The sequence below is a fragment of the Telmatherina bonti genome (assembly GCF_933228915.1).
Source record: "Telmatherina bonti genome assembly, chromosome: 13".
Lineage (NCBI taxonomy): Eukaryota > Metazoa > Chordata > Actinopteri > Atheriniformes > Telmatherinidae > Telmatherina > Telmatherina bonti.
Genome location: NC_136611.1, coordinates 15,311,244 through 15,328,534, shown reverse-complemented (window position 1 = coordinate 15,328,534; position 17,291 = coordinate 15,311,244). Strand labels below are relative to the sequence as shown.

The following is a 17,291-nucleotide window of genomic DNA, read 5'->3' as shown; positions in this document are numbered from 1 at the left end:
GGTAAGTCAAGTTTTTTTTTGTCTGACAAATTTGCTTTACACCAACTTTTACATTGGCTCTTTCTTAATCAAGTTAAGCCAGTGCAGTACTTGCATATATGGGTAGAGGTTGTGTTTGGGTTACCTGTTTTTGTTTTACATTTATTTGTCACTTCAAGTGTGCTAAATTTTTATATGAAGCTTATACTGTATCATAAGTGTGGTGTACACCTATTAAAATTAGGAACAACTATGTTGAATATGATTCTCATTACAAAGAGTGTTTGTCAAAATCATAAACAGGTTTTATTGAGCTGAAAATACATCAAAGATACCTAAACTGAGACAGATTTTGTACTAAATATATTATAAATATATTTAGATATTACCAGCCTAAATATAACCTAATTTGTATCTTGAAAATAATGACACTTCCTTTCAGAACATCCAGTCCCGCTTCACTTCAAGTTATGAGTTAAGCCTCTACACCCGGGGGATCCCAATGCAGGATGACTGCTGTCTGTCCCTCAGAGAGCAGCCCAGAAGGGACTGAACCTGGGTCTGGAACAGCAGGCACCACTGGGAACAGCTCAGTTTCTGGGGCTGATTCCAGGGTCTCTAATGGGGACTCGGTTGGAAGTTCTGCTGGAGGAACAGTTGTGGGTACTGGGGGGCAAAGATACAGCCGCTGGAGTCGGCAGGACAGCTCCGACATCAACACAGATGACGAGGGGGCCACCGTCCGCCGCCTTACACCGCTGGAAAGGCTTAATCTGGATATGTGCCAGGATGAAAGGTAAGTGCTAAACGGATGAGGCAAAAAACTTTTACATATTTTGGATTCAGTTTCTGTTCAGGTTGACTTTGAGGGGAGTTTATTTCTCTTTGAGGTTTACTATAATTCATGAGGGATGTTTGTGTTGCATCTTCTGATATGTAATCTGGTTCCAGGGTGGTTCGTGAACTGACTGTGGGCAGAAGAATTGCTTTCTACAAGATTCGTGGAGAGATTGGATGTGGAAATTTTTCTCATGTCAAGCTGGGAATTCATGCACTCACAAAAGGTAAAACCATCCCTGCTATGGATTCCCTCTGGCCGTACTAAAGGCACCTGCATGATGGAAATAAAAACATTAGTCATATTAACATGACTGACCAATCAGACATAGGTAGAAGCTGAGGAGTTTTGCCATATGATTATTGCTGAAAGGAAGTGAAAGGAAACTTTAAGGTAACTTTGGTTTTGTATTAGTTGGCTGATAAGCCATTTCTGTCAATGGGCTGAGACTTTCAAAAAGTGTGTTGTTTTGTAGCACATCACTGACAAAGCCATGTGCGCCCGGCCAGGGGGCTGAATCAGCCACAAAGAGACACTCTGTCGGCTGTCCTTGAGCAGATGGATTGATTAGAGATCTCCAGTTTCCTTAGCGACGGCTAAAATTGCTGCATGCTTCATCAAAGGCTGTAGAGAGAGACAAAAATGACTGTGTAGCTCTGTGTTTGTGCGCTGATGCTCAGATGGTTTAGAGGTTACATCTTTTTCCTTGTTTTCTTGACTTGTCTGTACTATTTCAGTTTGTGTGTGTACATGCAAGTGATACCATAACAATATGAGCTGCAATGCATTTTGAAGGCTCCTATTGACAGACATGTCACAGCTGAACCGGAGCCTAATCCCCTCTTAATAATTCATTCTGAAGCACAATTAGATATCTCAACACCATTTTGCTACTTTTCTGTTTTCAGTCACCTGAGCAGTGTTGTATGTATCTGAATAAATCATTTAAAGGCATACAGCCAAGAGTTTCTATGTCTAAATTTAAAATATGTTGTGTGTTTAGATCTGTGTAAAATGTTTCTGTTTTTAAAATTGCTCCACATTTTCTTTGCATGTTGAAGGTGGTAAATTAAATGTGATTCCCAAACAAATAGTTATGATTAGTTTTATTGTTTTAACCCTCTTGGAGTCATTGCAGTATGACAGAATAAAGGAACTTTTCCCCTGGTTTATGAAAACAAATTTCCATTTAAGAGTGCTAAAAGTAGAAATTGGCCAATTCATTATGGAAGAACATAATAAAGAAAATAGGTTTCTGGGCAGCTAATCCTCCATCAAATTAACAACCGCAAAGCATTTCTGTTGACAGCTTAAGGGGGAGTTCTTTGTTTCAGAGGTAATCCCAGGTTCCCATTTTGTTGACCCTTTGTCATATTCATGTGGGAGGTTGTGTTTCAACATTGGAAAATTGCGTGTTGTGAAGTGAAATGAAAAGAGCATTTAAGCTTTTTGTTTGTGTCAATCTGTTATCTCATTGTTAATGGATCATAAACCTCTCCTGGGGTATCACCAGACAAAGTGGCCATTAAGATCTTGGACAAAACCAAGCTGGACCAGAAGACTCAGAGGTTACTGTCCCGAGAGATCTCTAGCATGGAGAAACTACATCATCCCAACATCATACGCCTCTATGAGGTTTGCCTTAAACTTTTCCTCCAACAGTCCATCATCATCCCATCTTGAATGCATATTTACGCTTGTACTTTTTGTTTTTATTCTCTTTAGGTGGTTGAAACCTTGACACGGTTACATCTGGTGATGGAGTATGCGGGAGGAGGGGAGCTCTACACCAAGATTACTACAGAGGGAAAACTTTCTGACACTGATAGCAAGATCGTCTTTGCTCAGATCCTCTCTGCTGTTAAACACATGGTAACTACATGTACATATAGCTTATACTGAAAAAAAAAACCCGAATAAATCCCAATTTGGATTCATTCTAATCTTTACAGTTGTATTCTTGCACCACAAATATGACCGTCAGACGTTACTCATGAAATAGTTATGACAAACTGACTGTGTTTACTAACTAATAAAATAAAATTATAGATTAAGATATTATTCTAATTTCATAATACTTAAAAAAATTAAAGTTTACATAAATATACAAACATTACCAGCTACATTTAACATGGTGAATAACAAGGTCATTCCATGGTAACTGAGACAACAGTGTCATTCATCAGATTTTATGTCAAGATTAGTTTCTGATTCAAATAATCCATTAATTTCACTGAATCTATTAAAATCATAAATATTTAAGCACCTTTTCCTTTTATTTTTTAAGTTTGGTCCACTGAGCTGCATTTGTGGTTCTTTCTAAGCTTCATCTTTGTCGCTTTTGAGTGGACATCTGTACAGAACATCCAAAAAGCCATAAGAATAATTTACAAATGAAAAGCTGTTACTGGGTGACAGAAATAAAATTAGTCACAAGAATAATTTTCTACTTGAATGAAGAATCTAAATGATCATCTCCACTTGTTTCTTATCCTTAAAGCTAATTATGTTCTCTGTGCAGCATTACTATAACTATTTGTAAAACAGGGTAGAACTTTGCCATTTCATACAATTCACAATTTTTGCCACCATGTTCTTAGATATAGTAATATTTGCAAATTTCCACCATTTATACAATAAGGATTTTCTTTCAGTAGCTTGATTTTTTTGTCTTTCTGCTGCAGCATGAAAACAACATCATCCACCGCGACTTGAAGGCAGAAAATGTCTTCTACACCAGCAACTCTTGTGTCAAAGTGGGGGACTTTGGATTTAGCACACTGAGCTGCCGTGATGAGACACTCAACACATTCTGTGGCTCTCCGCCTTATGCTGCACCTGAACTCTTTCGAGATGAGCACTATGTTGGCATCTTTGTAGACATTTGGGCCCTGGGGGTGATGCTGTTCTTTATGGTGACAGGCACTATGCCATTCAGGGCAGACACTGTGGCCAAACTTAAGCGATGCATCATGGAGGGGGCCTACGTTCTCCCCACTTGGGTGCCAGAGGCATGCCAGAGGCTGATCAAGGGAATCCTCCAGCCCATACCATCTGATCGCTGTACAGTGGAGCAGATGATGGGCTGTGAATGGCTTCTGCCTGTTGACTTTCCGCGTGCCATGGAACCATTTAAGCTCGAACCATCCCATCTAGCAGAGAGTGAGCCATCTGAACTGCTGGAGGAAGAGTTGGAGGTGAAAGGAGCTCTGGAGACCCTAGGCATCACTTCAGAGCACATCCTAAACAACCAGGGCAAAGACTGCAGGAGCTCCATAACGGGGGTCTACAGAATCCTGCTACATCGTGCTCAAAAAAGACGGACTGTGGAAAGCTTGCCTACTGTAACACAAAAAGTTGCATCAACAACAACAAGTAAAAAGGAGCGACTAAAAGTGTACCGTAATTTAAGGCACACATCTAAACTCTGTGTGATTCTGTGACAAAAATGTGCTTAGTTCTTGAAATGAATTGATTTTTGTCTGGGAGGAAATTGCATGATTTTTCATTAGAAATAAAAACAGCTTTACAATCCAGTAATATAAATCAAACTCATGGAACATAAGCCTCATTCAGTTCCCAGAACCGGGGATTTCTTAGAATCTCTCCTCTTGTAAGTAAAATTAGTCTCTGTGAGAAAGCTGCCGCAAGTAAATCATTATTGTCTATTTTTTCTGACAGGGTCCTGAAATTGTCTTTTGGAAAACAATGTATTTATTTAGTTACATAATGATAATCAGATTGCATGAAGCATTTGTTTGGTTCATGTAGCTATCTCTCACATATCTTCTGCTCAGTTGTGCTCTAATACTGACAAAGTAAAATAATCAGTGTAGCAGAAAAAGAAAGGATTAAAAATCAACAAGATGATAAGCAGAGCAATTATTAAACAGTTAAAAAATATGCTATTTTTATAGCACCAATGCCTTAGTGTTTTTCCATTGTGATATTAAATCAAATGAACTGGTTTCATTATTGGTTGTAATGATACAAATGGAGAATTTCAGATTTTATTTGATGTATCTCTATGAGATGTTCCTGCTGTTAAAGTGGACCTCAATGTTTTCCATTTTAGCTCAAGAAGCCAGTGTATGTCTTGCAGCTTTGTATAGAAATATTACCAGCCACCAGTTATTACTTCATGTGGAGAAAATAATATTTATATATTTTTTCCTGCATAGCAGAAAAAATTCTGTTTGAGATTCAGGTGTCAAGTCTTTAAATTATGTGATGCAATGTCCACGCTAATGCATTGATCTAAACTCGAAAATTAAACTCAGTGGTTGTTTGTTAAATAAAATGCAAATCAAGCCAGATTGTCCTTTTGTATTTGTTTAATTTTATCACTGATAAACTCAATATGTAACGCATAAACTCACGTTTTAAGAGCAGTTATTGGTAAATTCTTACTCACCTGCTATTCCCCCCCCCAGCACCTAATAATAAGCTGGCTGTTTAATTTTTCAACAAAAATGCATTTATTTTATGGACAGTTTCGGTCAATTACGTTGTCCGTTTATTTCTTTTTAATTTAGAGTCTCATAATGCATCTTATTTATTGTATTTCCCCAGCATCCTATAACCACATAAACCAGGTCAATCGAGGGGAAGTGACATAGTTTTTAGCTTGACTACATTTCCCAGAAACACCCGAAGAAGCCACGTCGTCAACTCACATCCGCCTTTGCGTGGTGACGCATTTTTTGCCTCGTTGGAAGGTGATTTCGGAAGGAAGCGCTTTGACTGGAGACGGCTGCAGAAGAGAAACGCTGAGTGGAGTCGAGACAAAGACGCACTTACTCAAGCTGTAATTTGACTCCTGTCATCAAACGGTGAGAAAATATACTTATTTATTTGGTTATTCTTGCGTTATTGCCAGTATTTGTCAAAGCGCGAGGGACCACGCCCTCAACAGATAATCATTATTATAGGATTATTGGGCTAAAGTTAAGAGCAGATTTGTCGATGTTTGCTTTTAAGGCGTTCCCTGTTGATGCATTTACAAATAACGATGCAGTAACATTTCTGGCGATTGCTGAAAAAAAAAAAAAAAAAACCTCATTACCCACCCCCCTTTTCTTGCACCTTTCTAAAAGGAAGTTAATGTCTAATGTTTCACTAGAAGACATTGTTTTTCATTTTCTACGTAGTTAAGACAATCTGCATCCAGCTGACGTAAACACACACACACATATATATTTCTTTTAAATAATAATTTCTTATTATGACACAAAGGTTTATGCAGCTTATTTGTTTTGACACTTGATATTGCATCCAGATCCCGTGACAAGGGCACGGGGGGCGTGGTTCCGTAAAGGATGAGGTCATGATAGACTGTAATGATGATGCAATATCCAGATAGATTTGTAGACATAATGAACATGATTATCATCGTGCTCGTTTGGCACTATTCATTTTACATTATTAAATTTATGAAAAGATTTGTAGCTGATTGCTCAAACAGTTATTTCACATGGCTGCAGCTTCCACGTGGAGCCCAAGACAAACAAAGCAGCATCGATGCAGTATCGATATATCCTTTGAATTTCCAGCACAGGAGTGTGGATATGCACCCCAACAAAGGAGATGGATTCATTTTTAATTTTAGGAAGCTTGAATTATTAAATTAGTTCAGAAAACTGTATTACGGAACTGTTGGGCTAAAATGAATGATTATTTTTATCAGTCCCTTAATCGCCACTATCTGCTTTCCTTGTTTTAAACAAAACATTAACTCACAACATATTGGAATTCTGTAACTTCTGAAAATGTTTGTTTCTTTTGGATAATTAATTCAATATTAAAATAAATATCTGATAATCTGCAGGCATTTATTTATGAGAAATTTCTTATCAAATTGGTTGATTAATCTTTAATTAAATTCCTAGAACTATGTGGGGACAACAAACACAAAACAAAATTCATTTATCCAATAATGTCTTGATTGGTCAATATCAACATGCTATCATTAATATTTGATCTTAAATGATATTAAAAGCAAAACTAACTTTTCTGGTCTTTTTTGCCATAGATGTCAGTGACTGAGGACCTTTCAGAGATGGATGGAGCAGACCTGTTAGGCCTACTGTTCAATGATGGTGGGGATGGATCTACTGAGCCCCTTTTTCCTGATGACAATGGGCTCATTGAATCCTGGCTGTCTGAACAAAATGTAAGACTCAGTCACAGAAAGGAGACAAAGTCCTTGTTTATAAGTGACTGAAAGAGCTATGCCCTTAAAAAATGTTTTTTCATCTTTCAGATGCTGACTGGTATGGATACTGAGGATTTTCTGTCATGTTTGTTGGAAGGAGAGGAAAACATTGAAACTATCTGTCCCTCTCATTCTCCAATGGGGAGTGACAGTGGCATTTCTGACGACAGCAGCACAGGGCCTGGGAATGGCAATCTTCCAGGATGCCCGAGTCCTCATGGCAGTGACAGCGACATTGTGCCGAGTCCCAGCTATTCCCAGCCCAGCCCAGTGCATACTGATCCTGCTGTGACCTCTGGAGAGCTGCAGACAGAGAGTCTGGAGGCCTTAACCGTCCAAGCAGATCACAGCTACTCCCTGCTGCAGAGCGAAGCTAAGGATATAGACATGGACATGGATATGCTGCAGAGTGTGAGGGCAGAGAATCCAGACACAGATGTCTTTATTGATCTAGGTAGGTGTTGATGAGTAACTCCAAAATATTGGCAATTGTTGACTCATTGTCATTACCCAACATACTTTGAGGTTGATCAAATGAAGTTAAAAAACTTTAATATGTTTTTGTTACAGATGATCTGGTGAGCGATGCAGTTGAGGAGGACATCACAGACGAGCTGCCTTGTACTTTGGCCATAGAGGATTTGGGACCAGATTCTGTGCAGACCAACAAAGCTGACCAGGTAAGTTTCTGTCTCTGCCACACCCAAACCATAGAGAGCGCGGCTACTCGTATTATCTCACATGCTTCATTCATAAAATGGTTACTTACCAATGCATAGTGCAGCTATGTTTTATTTTCAAGTAAAAATATGTATCTTTGTTCCTTTTTTTTTTCTCCTTCTAGTTCCAGTTTAAAGAGATTGTTCTCACTGAGGAGGAGAAGCGCCTTTTGGCAAAAGAGGGAGCCACCATTCCCACACATATGCCCCTCACAAAGGTAATTATCAGGTTATGTGTATATTTATTATCAACAGTCCTCTGTAGTGTAGGTTATGCTGGGCTGAAAACAAAGCATCTGCAAACAAACTATAGCTGTAGATATGATACACAAAAACAACAAGTGCAGTTTTTCACAGTTTAAACAAGTTGATTGTTTTGTGTTATACATCTGCATGATGATGTTATAGTATATTTGCCATCTCTGCTTTCTTCGGATGAACATGATATATTTCAATTGTTCTTTTTAGCCATGGTGTGGCTGATCAATGTTGTGTAAACATTGTGGTGAGCGCCGATTCTTTGTGTGACAGGCAGAAGAGAGGACTTTGAAGAGGGTGAGGAGGAAGATCCGTAACAAGCAGTCTGCCCAGGAGAGCCGCAAAAAGAAGAAAGTATATGTTGATGGACTAGAAAACAGGTGAGATTGTGAGGGCAAAAGGTATATAAACATTAATAAATTCCCTTTATTATTCTACATATATCAATACTAGAGTTGTAATTTTGTTCTATGCAACAGCTCTGATCCCTTTTTGGTAAATATTGTAGTTTGATTTCATGCTTGTGTTGTTCTCACTCTCATATGTAAGTGGCTTTGGTTGAAAGCGTCTGCTAAATGACTGTAGAATAGAATAGAGTATTTTTTAATTGTTTTTATTATTGATTGTTTATTTTGTTATGTGTTTTTTTTTTTTTTTTTTTTTAAGTCAGTCATAAATGTACCTTAATAAATCTAAAAGCTTATCGGTGGCCATTTTTATAACAGCCCTATTAAAATTTATGAGACTATTTATTACTACTTGGACTCAAATAAAAAAAGAAAAAAAAGTTAAACAAGATCTCATAAAGGAGCTGATAAGTAATTGCACCTGGATCATGTTTGCAGTGACTTGTATGTGTTTTAAGGGCATGATTGGCTGAATCATTGTGAGTGTCCGTAAGTACGTTAATTACTGTCTTTGACAGGGTTGCCATCTGCACTGCACACAACCTGGAACTACAAAAGAAAGTCCAGATGCTTCAGAAACAGAACATGTAAAAAGTCTTTGATTATTATGCGTGTATTAACATGTAATAACACAAATGAAGTCATGGCAAACCTTCTGAATCTAAATATTTGCTTTTGGTTCTAACAGGTCCTTGATAGAGCAGCTGAAGAAACTTCAGTCGATAGTGAAGATGTCGACAATGAAGGCCAGCACAACCAGCACTTGTGTTATGGTAAATTTGTTGGCTTTATTTGCTCATTTGTCTTAATTCCTCTTAATTGTCGAAAGAGCATTGACCTCTTTGTTATCCTGCTGTATTTTTTCTGACTTTTGTTTGATTTTGGCTTCTAGGTGTTCCTGCTTTCTTTCTGCCTCATTATCTTCCCATCAGTTAATCCATTCAGTGGAAATACTGCAAAAAAGGAGATCTACACACCTTCGCCCAGTACGTTTTATCTAAAAGTTTAAAAAAAAAAAAAAAAAAAATGTTATATGACATACAGAGCTGCTTTACTGTGCCCATCATGTGACCTAACTGTACCTCATTTTTGCATGTTCTTTGTTGCAGTCATCTCCCGGACGCTACGCTCGTTGCCAGCAGAAAGCGCAGACATGACATCTTACTTCCAGCTTGATGAAGAAAATGTAGTTTTAGTGCCAGAGACAGTAGAGAACACCAAGACCATCTTTGCAGGCGGTCAGAAGAATCATACCCCTGACTACCAAAGAGTGGAACAACCTGACTCGGAAACAGGCGTCAACAGCAACTCCTCAGCGGACTTCCCCAGTCCAGCTCAGGCAGCGGAGATGAAGCCAGGGCCTCCTGCAGGTGTAGGGCCAATACAGGAGGGATCCCCTGATGCTGTAGTAGCCTCCCCAGTAACGTATGAAGTCCCAGGATCTAAGGATAACTGGATAGACCGGAGCCCTCCATTGGTCATTTTACAACAGCATCGCTCTGATGAGATGTAGTTGAGATGTTTTGATCATATAACTAGCAGAGGGAACCATATTCCTGATAGTACCAGAAGGAAGCTTAAACAAAAAGAACAAAAAAAAAAAAACAGAGGAAGGGAAAAATACCATTAGTTATCCATCTATAGAACCCACCTGTTTTTCACTGCTTTACCCCTCTAATCTGCAATCATTTAATTTGCACTTTGCGCTAACTTCATTGCTCTAGAGGGGGAAAAATAAAATAAAAAAAAGGGAAAGATATTTACATATATCAGCAGTGTTAACTACTGTACTTAAAGAACAGGCCAGTGCAGCTATATGTGGGTATGCTTTGCTGCTACTGATGTAGCCTTGAGGGCTCTCACTTTGTTGTACCAAGTGGTACAGATGACCAAAATATGTAAATTGGATTGTGACAGCATGGGAACATCCACAGTGAGCTGGCAGAGAATTACATCAAGCGTAAGATTTGATGGTATTCTGAATTTATTCTCAATATTTGGGTAAAAATTTATTTGACCAGTTGACACATCAACAGATATTGACACACTCCCTAAAATCCTAATTCACCCAGCCATGTTAAATTATTATGAAATTACGTAGTCCAGTGGTTTGTACTGCAAATTAGTCTAAAACATGTACTGTAGGGTAGAAAATAGGCTGCTTGACTCTCATGAAGCTTGAACATTGTGGTTGTTTTACCACTGTATGCAACGCTTAAGCCATTGCAGGACATTTGGCCATTTAGAAGACTTTTAAAGTTAGTATTTCCCTTGTAACAAGGGTATCCATGCCTCTTTTAATTTCTGAATGCTTTTTATGTTGTACAGTTAATCAAGTTTTTTTTTTAAAAAAAAGAGGAAATCAAACCGAACCATTGACTTTAATCCCAGTCTACTTCTGCAGTCTTTTCTTTTATCCATTCTTGGGATAGTTCTCTTCTTTATAAATGAAATACCTAAGCAGCTGTGTACGAAGAATAAAGGGTTTGATATATTTGGTCAGTAAACTGTTTTTCAGTAAAGTATACCCAAAAATGTAATGACCTGTTTTGTCAGTGAAGCATTTTGTTTTTTTGTTACTGTTGGTGATAAATGGAATCTAAATTGTATTAATACTACTTTGTAATAGTTGTCAGGCAATGAGATTTAAAGTGTTAATCATGTCAAACAAATGCACTGACATTAGACATTGTTCAAGAATGAAATGTAAATATATTGAATGATTGTTACTCTCTCTGTACATATGAACTCTTTATGTATAAGATATGTATGGACATCTATTATAATAAACGTTTTTTTAATAAGAGCAAATGTTGATTTTTTTTTTTGGGGGGGGGGGGGCAATGAATAACTATATAACTATATGTAATATAGTTATTGTAATATAGTAATATAGTAACGATTTATTTTCTCTTTTTAACTTTTAGGGATTCACGCCTAATTTAACAAACTGCACTTACATTGATTTTGTTTTACAGCGTTAACCATTTGTGTTGCTTCCAGGAAATCCCCGGTCCAGCTGGAAAGCAAATTTAGCAAGTCATGTGCAAAATAGTCTGAAACTGTTTCTCTCAACTTTCATCATGCACTTGTCATGCCAGGTTCTTTGCTCAAAGAGCATTTAGGTTTAGGCTTTTCTTATCTGGGATTTCCACCCTCTGTCTGGGAATTCCCAAAAGCCAAAGAGCTTCTGCTGCCAGATCTTTTATTTATCCAACCAGAATAAGGAATAGCTACTAATAAATCCTTAAAAAAAAAAAAAAAAAAAAACAGAAAAAAACAAATGCATATTGCGTTGGTAAATCTGTTAATTTGAGGTTAAGGGGGGGGGGGGGGGGGGGGGGGGGGGGCTGGGCTCAGCTTTCATTTGCTTTCATTTCCCCTCAATGACTAAAGAGCATTAGACCCATTTACCCGACCTTTGCAGGAACCTCAGCTGTGGAGGGAAAGTAACATACACAGTGAATCACAAGTGTCAGGTTGGAATCATGAGTCACGAGCTCAAATAACATGTTGAGACAAGTTGCACAGTGGGTGAAAGTTCAGGCTCTGAATGGCCAGCAGATGGCGCAGTGAGTCCAGGTTTGTTATGTTTGAACGCTCCACTCAGTGCTGCTCTGATGTGAAAACTCGTCCAGTTACTATGTAGGCAAGCTCATTTGCATACAAATAAAAGTCAAACTGCATGGTTGGATATTTGACTCATCGTTTAAAAAGAAAATCAAAAGCAAACACTCTTTAAAGAAGGGCAACGTCCCTGTAATTCAGTGCTTTGTGTGTAAAGTTCACTCCAATGGTGATGCATACAAATAGCTGCACGCCATAGGTTTTAAGTTGTTTTATTTTTGTTTTTTAATTAGTCATACATAAGCATACTTATCACTCAGTCTATAAAAGCATCGTTTTCAAGTTTGAACAAGACCAGCCAGCCGGTGCGTAAACACAGCCTGCAGCATCTGTCTGAAAAGCGAATATTTAATGTAAACACACGCTATACTTTTACCGGTGATAAGATAAACTGGTCTAAATGGGCTACTAGCTGCGGCCCGTGCGCATCTGTCGGGGCGCTGAACGTAGAGGCAATAAAGACTGTGAGGTGCACAAAGGGCGCGTGCACGCCCTCCTCCTACCCGTGTGTGTGTGTGTTTGGTGGTAAGGATGTGTTTGGTGGTAACCACCAAACACACACACACACACGCACACGCACGCACGCACGCACACAACATCCACAACCCCTTGCGCCATGGAAGGACCGTGGGCAGGTGGAGGATGCACTGTTGTGACGCAAAATCTGCCTTTGTGTCCGCAGAGAAACGGGGCGGCAATTAAATCCTTCTCTTTCTTTTTTTCAAGAAGCCAACAAAAAGGTGGCGCGTGCCCTGGCCTCGAGCTGTGTGGTCACTCATCCTCAAGACGTCAAGAACTCGCGCTGTTATTCGGGTCAGGACAGGCTTGCCGGGGTTTTCTCTCTCTCTCTCTCTCTCTCTCACGGGACAGTTCTGTAACTACCAGGCAGCCTGTAAACACAGCGGCAAGTTGGGTAACAGGATAGAAAGCACGCGCGCGCACACGCACGGAGCTGTTTATTAGGGGCAAATGTAAGCTGGAGAGGGAAAGGTTTTCTAAATAAAACGTTGCCGTGATTCCCCAACGCTGGGAAAGTCCTCCTTTTTCAGCGTTTATCATTGAAGACACCAGATTTCGCTTCTGTTTTCTCTCTGCTACCCAACCCCACAAAAATATCCACCAGTTTTCCTTTCTTTAATCTGTCTTCCAATGTCTGTGGGATGTTCAAAAACCTTTTCTGTCGGTGAATAACAGTTATATAAGTCACAAACAGCAGGGATCCAAGAAAACATACAACTTGCATGCATAATCCACATATTAATGAACCAATTTATCTGTAATAAATCCTGATGAATGTTTGGGTGTTAACTATCTAAACAGGCTGCATCAGTTTGTTCGTGGGGTTAAAGTGAAGCCACGGTGCACCAATAGCAGGACGAAGTGTTTACAACGACTGCGAAAGTCCACCGAAAACAGGACTTTTAGTTTTTGTACAATGTGGTGATGCTGGATGTTGACAAGAGACGGGGAATTAGAGGTGAGGGGTGGGGGTTTCTTGAAATTTTGCCCCACGTGGGGTTGTCACAACAGCTTCGGGGACTTTTGCTTTCCTTACCCTGGCTGCTTTGAGCCAATGGTAGGAGGCAGGAACGGAAAAGACCGCCCCTTGCCGAGAAACTACTCCTGCTAGCTATAAATCCCCCCACAGACTGTTCCGAGCTCAGAATAACACCAGAGACTATAGAAAGAAGCACGCTGCCTGTAACTTGTTCACTTCTAAACCCCGATCGCGCTTGGATTATAACTATGACTCTGGAAGAGATCTGCGGACAAGAGAACAAAATGGAAAACACTGATAGGTAAATATCTAAGTCATTATTACAACGTTCATTTGCGGTTGTAATGAATGCGTTTTTTTTAGTTGGTTTTGTAAACGTACCCGGTGTCCTGATGATGTGTGTTATTCTTTGTTAAGGGTGCAAAGTGCAGGCGCAGCCCTGGAAGAGCTGCTGCTCGCTGCAAAGAAACAGGACTACTTGACAGTTGGAGTTTACGAGTCTGCTAAAGTCATGAATGTGTAAGTATTGCAAATTGTTAACTGCTCCATTTCAGTTTGCTTACCATTTTATGTCTTAAACAAACACACGACAAGCACTCATCCCCTTTTTCTCTCGTCTCTCCCAACAGCGACCCAGACAGCGTGGCGTTCTGCGTCCTTGCCACGGATGAGGAATACGAATGTGACATTGCGCTTCAGATCCACTTCACCCTCATCCAGGCTTTTTGCTTCGATAATGACATCAACGTGGTGCGCGTGAATGACATCGAGCGCCTGGCCGACCTCGTGGGTGCAGACGAGACCGGCGAGCCCAAGGACGCGCATTGCATTCTTGTCACGGTACGTTCCCAGGAGCTGGCAGCCAGTGAATCATGCATGCATCACTCTTTTTATGTAGGAATCGTTTGGCCATTCTGCACCAAATGACCTCATCTACGCACGACTCTAAATGTCTCTCTGTGTCTTTTCTTTTTCTTTCTCTAGAGCCCCAGTGCAAACCCTTGGAAAGATCCTGCTCTAGACAAGCTGAGTCTGTTCTGCGAGGAAAGCCGCAGTGCATATGACTGGGTACCCACCATCACACTTCCTGAACGCTGAGGTGACAATCCCCAAAAGATGCCTCACATGATGATGATGATGATGATGATGAAAAAAAAAGTCAAGGAGCTGAGCTTCAGCCAGGACAGTTTAGCCTTTTTGCTTCACTTGTCTGGATTAAGAGGCTGTGGCTGCAACCCCCTCCTGCAAGAGTCCACCCTTCCGGTGCATTCTGGGTCAGCATGTTGGTTCTGGATTACCATGTGAAGAGGTTGAAGTTCAGAGGTCATGTGTTGACTGGCTCAAGTGGACACACAAGTATGATGGACACTAAGAAGGAGCTGGACTTTACTGCATGGTGCAGGAAAGGGGTGGCCCATTGATGGCCCTAGATGATGGAAGTGGAGCTGACCAGACAAGGGCACCAAGGACGATACAGAGGACTTATGAAAGTGTGGTAGCAGAACTGAACTTCACCACAGTGGACCAAGTGTGATGCTGGTTCTGAAGAGGGTGTCTGAAAGTGTCTACATGGACTTTTCTTTCTCAGTTCAGCTGTCAGGAAATTCTTTTGACTGAGCAGAAACTTTGCTTGCGAATCCTGACCAGAGCTGTTGCTATACCTGTGACACTTACTCATGGACTTTTACTATTTACTTTAAATATGCAGAAAAAGAATAAAACAATATCCATTTGAATTGTACTCATTTGAAATGATTGTGAATAAACATTTGGAATCAAACCCTTCCTCTCTTCTCAGCAATGTAATTTCTTGTGTCAAGCTTTTTCGCACAACATTCACACAATTTTACCACGAGGTAAAAGATGGAGCAGAATAAACACATGTAGAAGTCAGGAAGTGCTGCCTGATTAGTTAGAATTCAGCTTGAACAAAACAGAAGGGTAAAATGTGGGTGGAAGACAGTCATGATAAAATGATTGGGTGACGTGAGTATGAGCATATGAAGAAAGCAGAGCAGAACAATTACAACATGGTTGAAACTTGCACTTCTTGCATGTATTGACCTTTTACTGCTATTAGCAGGCCTGCTGTCTCTTGTGACACTGTGCAATACTCTTGAGTAAAGGGGGGGTAGCTGCAGGAGAAGGCTTTGTTTGTACAATAGGAGCTGGGTTGAACAGGTTTGTGTGTCAATGGGCAGCAAGCTCAGCTGAAGTTTTGTGCAACCAGTGGGAATATCAAAGTGTAAACTTGGATTTACTGTGCAAAACTTAACTCAGTCGAAGACCTGATATGCTCTTGCAAAATCTAGCATTTCTAATCTTACAAAGAAAGTTCAGTTTTCAAAACCGTGCAACATGTAAGGCAACAAGGCATGATTAAAGTCTGTATTCATCCAGACATGTGCACACATAGCCACATGCACACCACAGAAAATGGACTGGAAATGTAGCAGGGTTTTTGAGAGAATGAGGGTCATCGGCGGCAAGCAAAGGGAAGTATGTGAGCGTTGCGGTTGACTCTGAAGCTGACAGTAATGGGTGGCCCACATCAAAGAGATAGCAGACTTCAGAAGAACTCATCTCAAATTTTCTGGGCAAAGCACCTCGATCTCCAGCTAACCGCTGGTCAAAATCTCTGTGGTACTTACATGAGCACCCAGGTGCATGTAAGCATGAGCTGACACCTGCATTCGCACACTTGCACATGTAAGTGCTCGCAGCCATGCATAGCACATGCACTCTCATGCACACAAGTACTCTCTGCCAAGACTGTTAGCAGTTAGTTGCTCACAGTATTCTAAGAATCAAGGAAGCTTCACTTAGACAGAATTACATTAACAAAAGGAACTTGTAGACATGCACTGAAGGGAGTTTCCACTTTCTGCACTTACCTGGCTGGAAAACTGAATAAATTACCATAATGTTGGCAAAACTAGTCATTTTATTACATGTGCTGACAGAACAGTATATCAGTAGATTGTGGCTTTGTGATATTAAAACCAGTTAGCTTGTCTTCATTATTTATCAGTGGTGATGCATTCTGAACTCTGCCTCGATTTAAAATGAAACTCACATCTGAGTGAAAACTAAAATGCAATATCTTGAAAAACAACCTGCAAAAATCCCAGGCAGTCAACTGCATAGATAATGACACATACCAAGATGTTTGTAATTTAAACCCTTACAGTTTACCACATTATCTTGATTGTGCTTGAACCCTGAATATTCAGTGATATTTGTTTGAATTGTTCAGTGTCCTTGAAACAGCTTCATGTCTTTTCAACAGTGAAAAAAGCTTGCAACAATACTGCTTCTCTTGACCTAATTTTAGGGGAGGGAAAAAAAGAAGCAATATTTAATGCCCCAGATAAAACCCATTTTGTCAAGATTGTAACTGTTTACAGTGCTGCAAGTAAACAGACCTGTGTAAGTGTATCACAGTTACATTAAGTATTAAGTGCATTGTTGGATAAATTGTTGACCTACTTTCTCAAAAAGTTCCTCTGATGGTCTTTGATAAATCAGATTTTTATTTGCTCTCTCTCACATCTTCCTTTTGCATCTCTCAGGCCAACCTCATTTGAAATATGTCAACCTCGCTCACTACAATAATCTATGCAAGCTGTATGCAAAATGAAGGACAGCATGTCTGTTTTCATCCTCTCTCTCCTTTTGGATTTATAAGTGTATACTGAGAACTTGGGTGGAAACCAAAAAAATCATACTGTTGTAAAGAACCTTTTTTCCT

The 17,291-nt window shown here is 39.8% G+C and overlaps 3 protein-coding genes across 4 annotated transcripts; all 3 read left to right on the top strand.

Moving 5' to 3' along the window:
- Positions 1–488: 488 nt before the first annotated feature.
- On the top strand, positions 489–4,260 carry nim1ka (NIM1 serine/threonine protein kinase a; the record flags this gene model as incomplete). Its single annotated transcript, XM_079251390.1, has 5 exons — positions 489–775; positions 931–1,043; positions 2,331–2,452; positions 2,543–2,689; positions 3,502–4,260. 5 exons carry the CDS (start codon positions 489–491, stop codon positions 4,258–4,260), a joined length of 1,428 nt encoding a protein of 475 aa, XP_079107516.1.
- Positions 4,261–5,516: 1,256 nt separating this feature from the next.
- On the top strand, positions 5,517–11,177 carry creb3l3l (cAMP responsive element binding protein 3-like 3 like). Of its 2 annotated transcripts, none has more exons than XM_079251501.1 (10): positions 5,517–5,649; positions 6,849–6,989; positions 7,080–7,485; positions 7,602–7,711; positions 7,876–7,968; positions 8,282–8,388; positions 8,934–9,002; positions 9,104–9,188; positions 9,308–9,401; positions 9,525–11,177. In XM_079251501.1, exons 2-10 carry the CDS (start codon positions 6,849–6,851, stop codon positions 9,926–9,928), a joined length of 1,509 nt encoding a protein of 502 aa, XP_079107627.1. In that variant the 5' UTR covers positions 5,517–5,649; the 3' UTR covers positions 9,929–11,177. The 2 variants fall into 2 exon arrangements, with proteins under 2 accessions (XP_079107627.1, XP_079107628.1); XM_079251502.1 differs by lacking the exon at positions 5,517–5,649 and adding an exon at positions 6,121–6,140.
- A 2,536-nt stretch (positions 11,178–13,713) lies between these two features.
- Positions 13,714–15,325, top strand: gadd45ga (growth arrest and DNA-damage-inducible, gamma a). The gene is made up of 4 exons (XM_079250823.1): positions 13,714–13,841; positions 13,958–14,059; positions 14,170–14,380; positions 14,525–15,325. Exons 1-4 carry the CDS (start codon positions 13,789–13,791, stop codon positions 14,636–14,638), a joined length of 480 nt encoding a protein of 159 aa, XP_079106949.1. The 5' UTR covers positions 13,714–13,788; the 3' UTR covers positions 14,639–15,325.
- The last annotated feature ends 1,966 nt before the right edge of the window (positions 15,326–17,291 follow it).

What these genes read in the sequence shown, in the direction of transcription:
- creb3l3l (XM_079251501.1), top strand. Translation starts at nt 6,849, where the DNA reads ATGTCAGTGACTGAGGACCTTTCAGAGATGGATGGAGCAGACCTGTTA. An exon ending in CACATATGCCCCTCACAAAG is followed by an intron (nt 7,969 to 8,281) that starts GTAATTATCAGG and finishes TTTGTGTGACAG; the next exon opens with GCAGAAGAGAGGACTTTGAA. An exon ending in ATGCTTCAGAAACAGAACAT is followed by an intron (nt 9,003 to 9,103) that starts GTAAAAAGTCTT and finishes TGGTTCTAACAG; the next exon opens with GTCCTTGATAGAGCAGCTGA.
- gadd45ga (XM_079250823.1), top strand. Translation starts at nt 13,789, where the DNA reads ATGACTCTGGAAGAGATCTGCGGACAAGAGAACAAAATGGAAAACACT. An exon ending in AAAATGGAAAACACTGATAG is followed by an intron (nt 13,842 to 13,957) that starts GTAAATATCTAA and finishes TTCTTTGTTAAG; the next exon opens with GGTGCAAAGTGCAGGCGCAG. An exon ending in TCTGCTAAAGTCATGAATGT is followed by an intron (nt 14,060 to 14,169) that starts GTAAGTATTGCA and finishes CTCTCCCAACAG; the next exon opens with CGACCCAGACAGCGTGGCGT.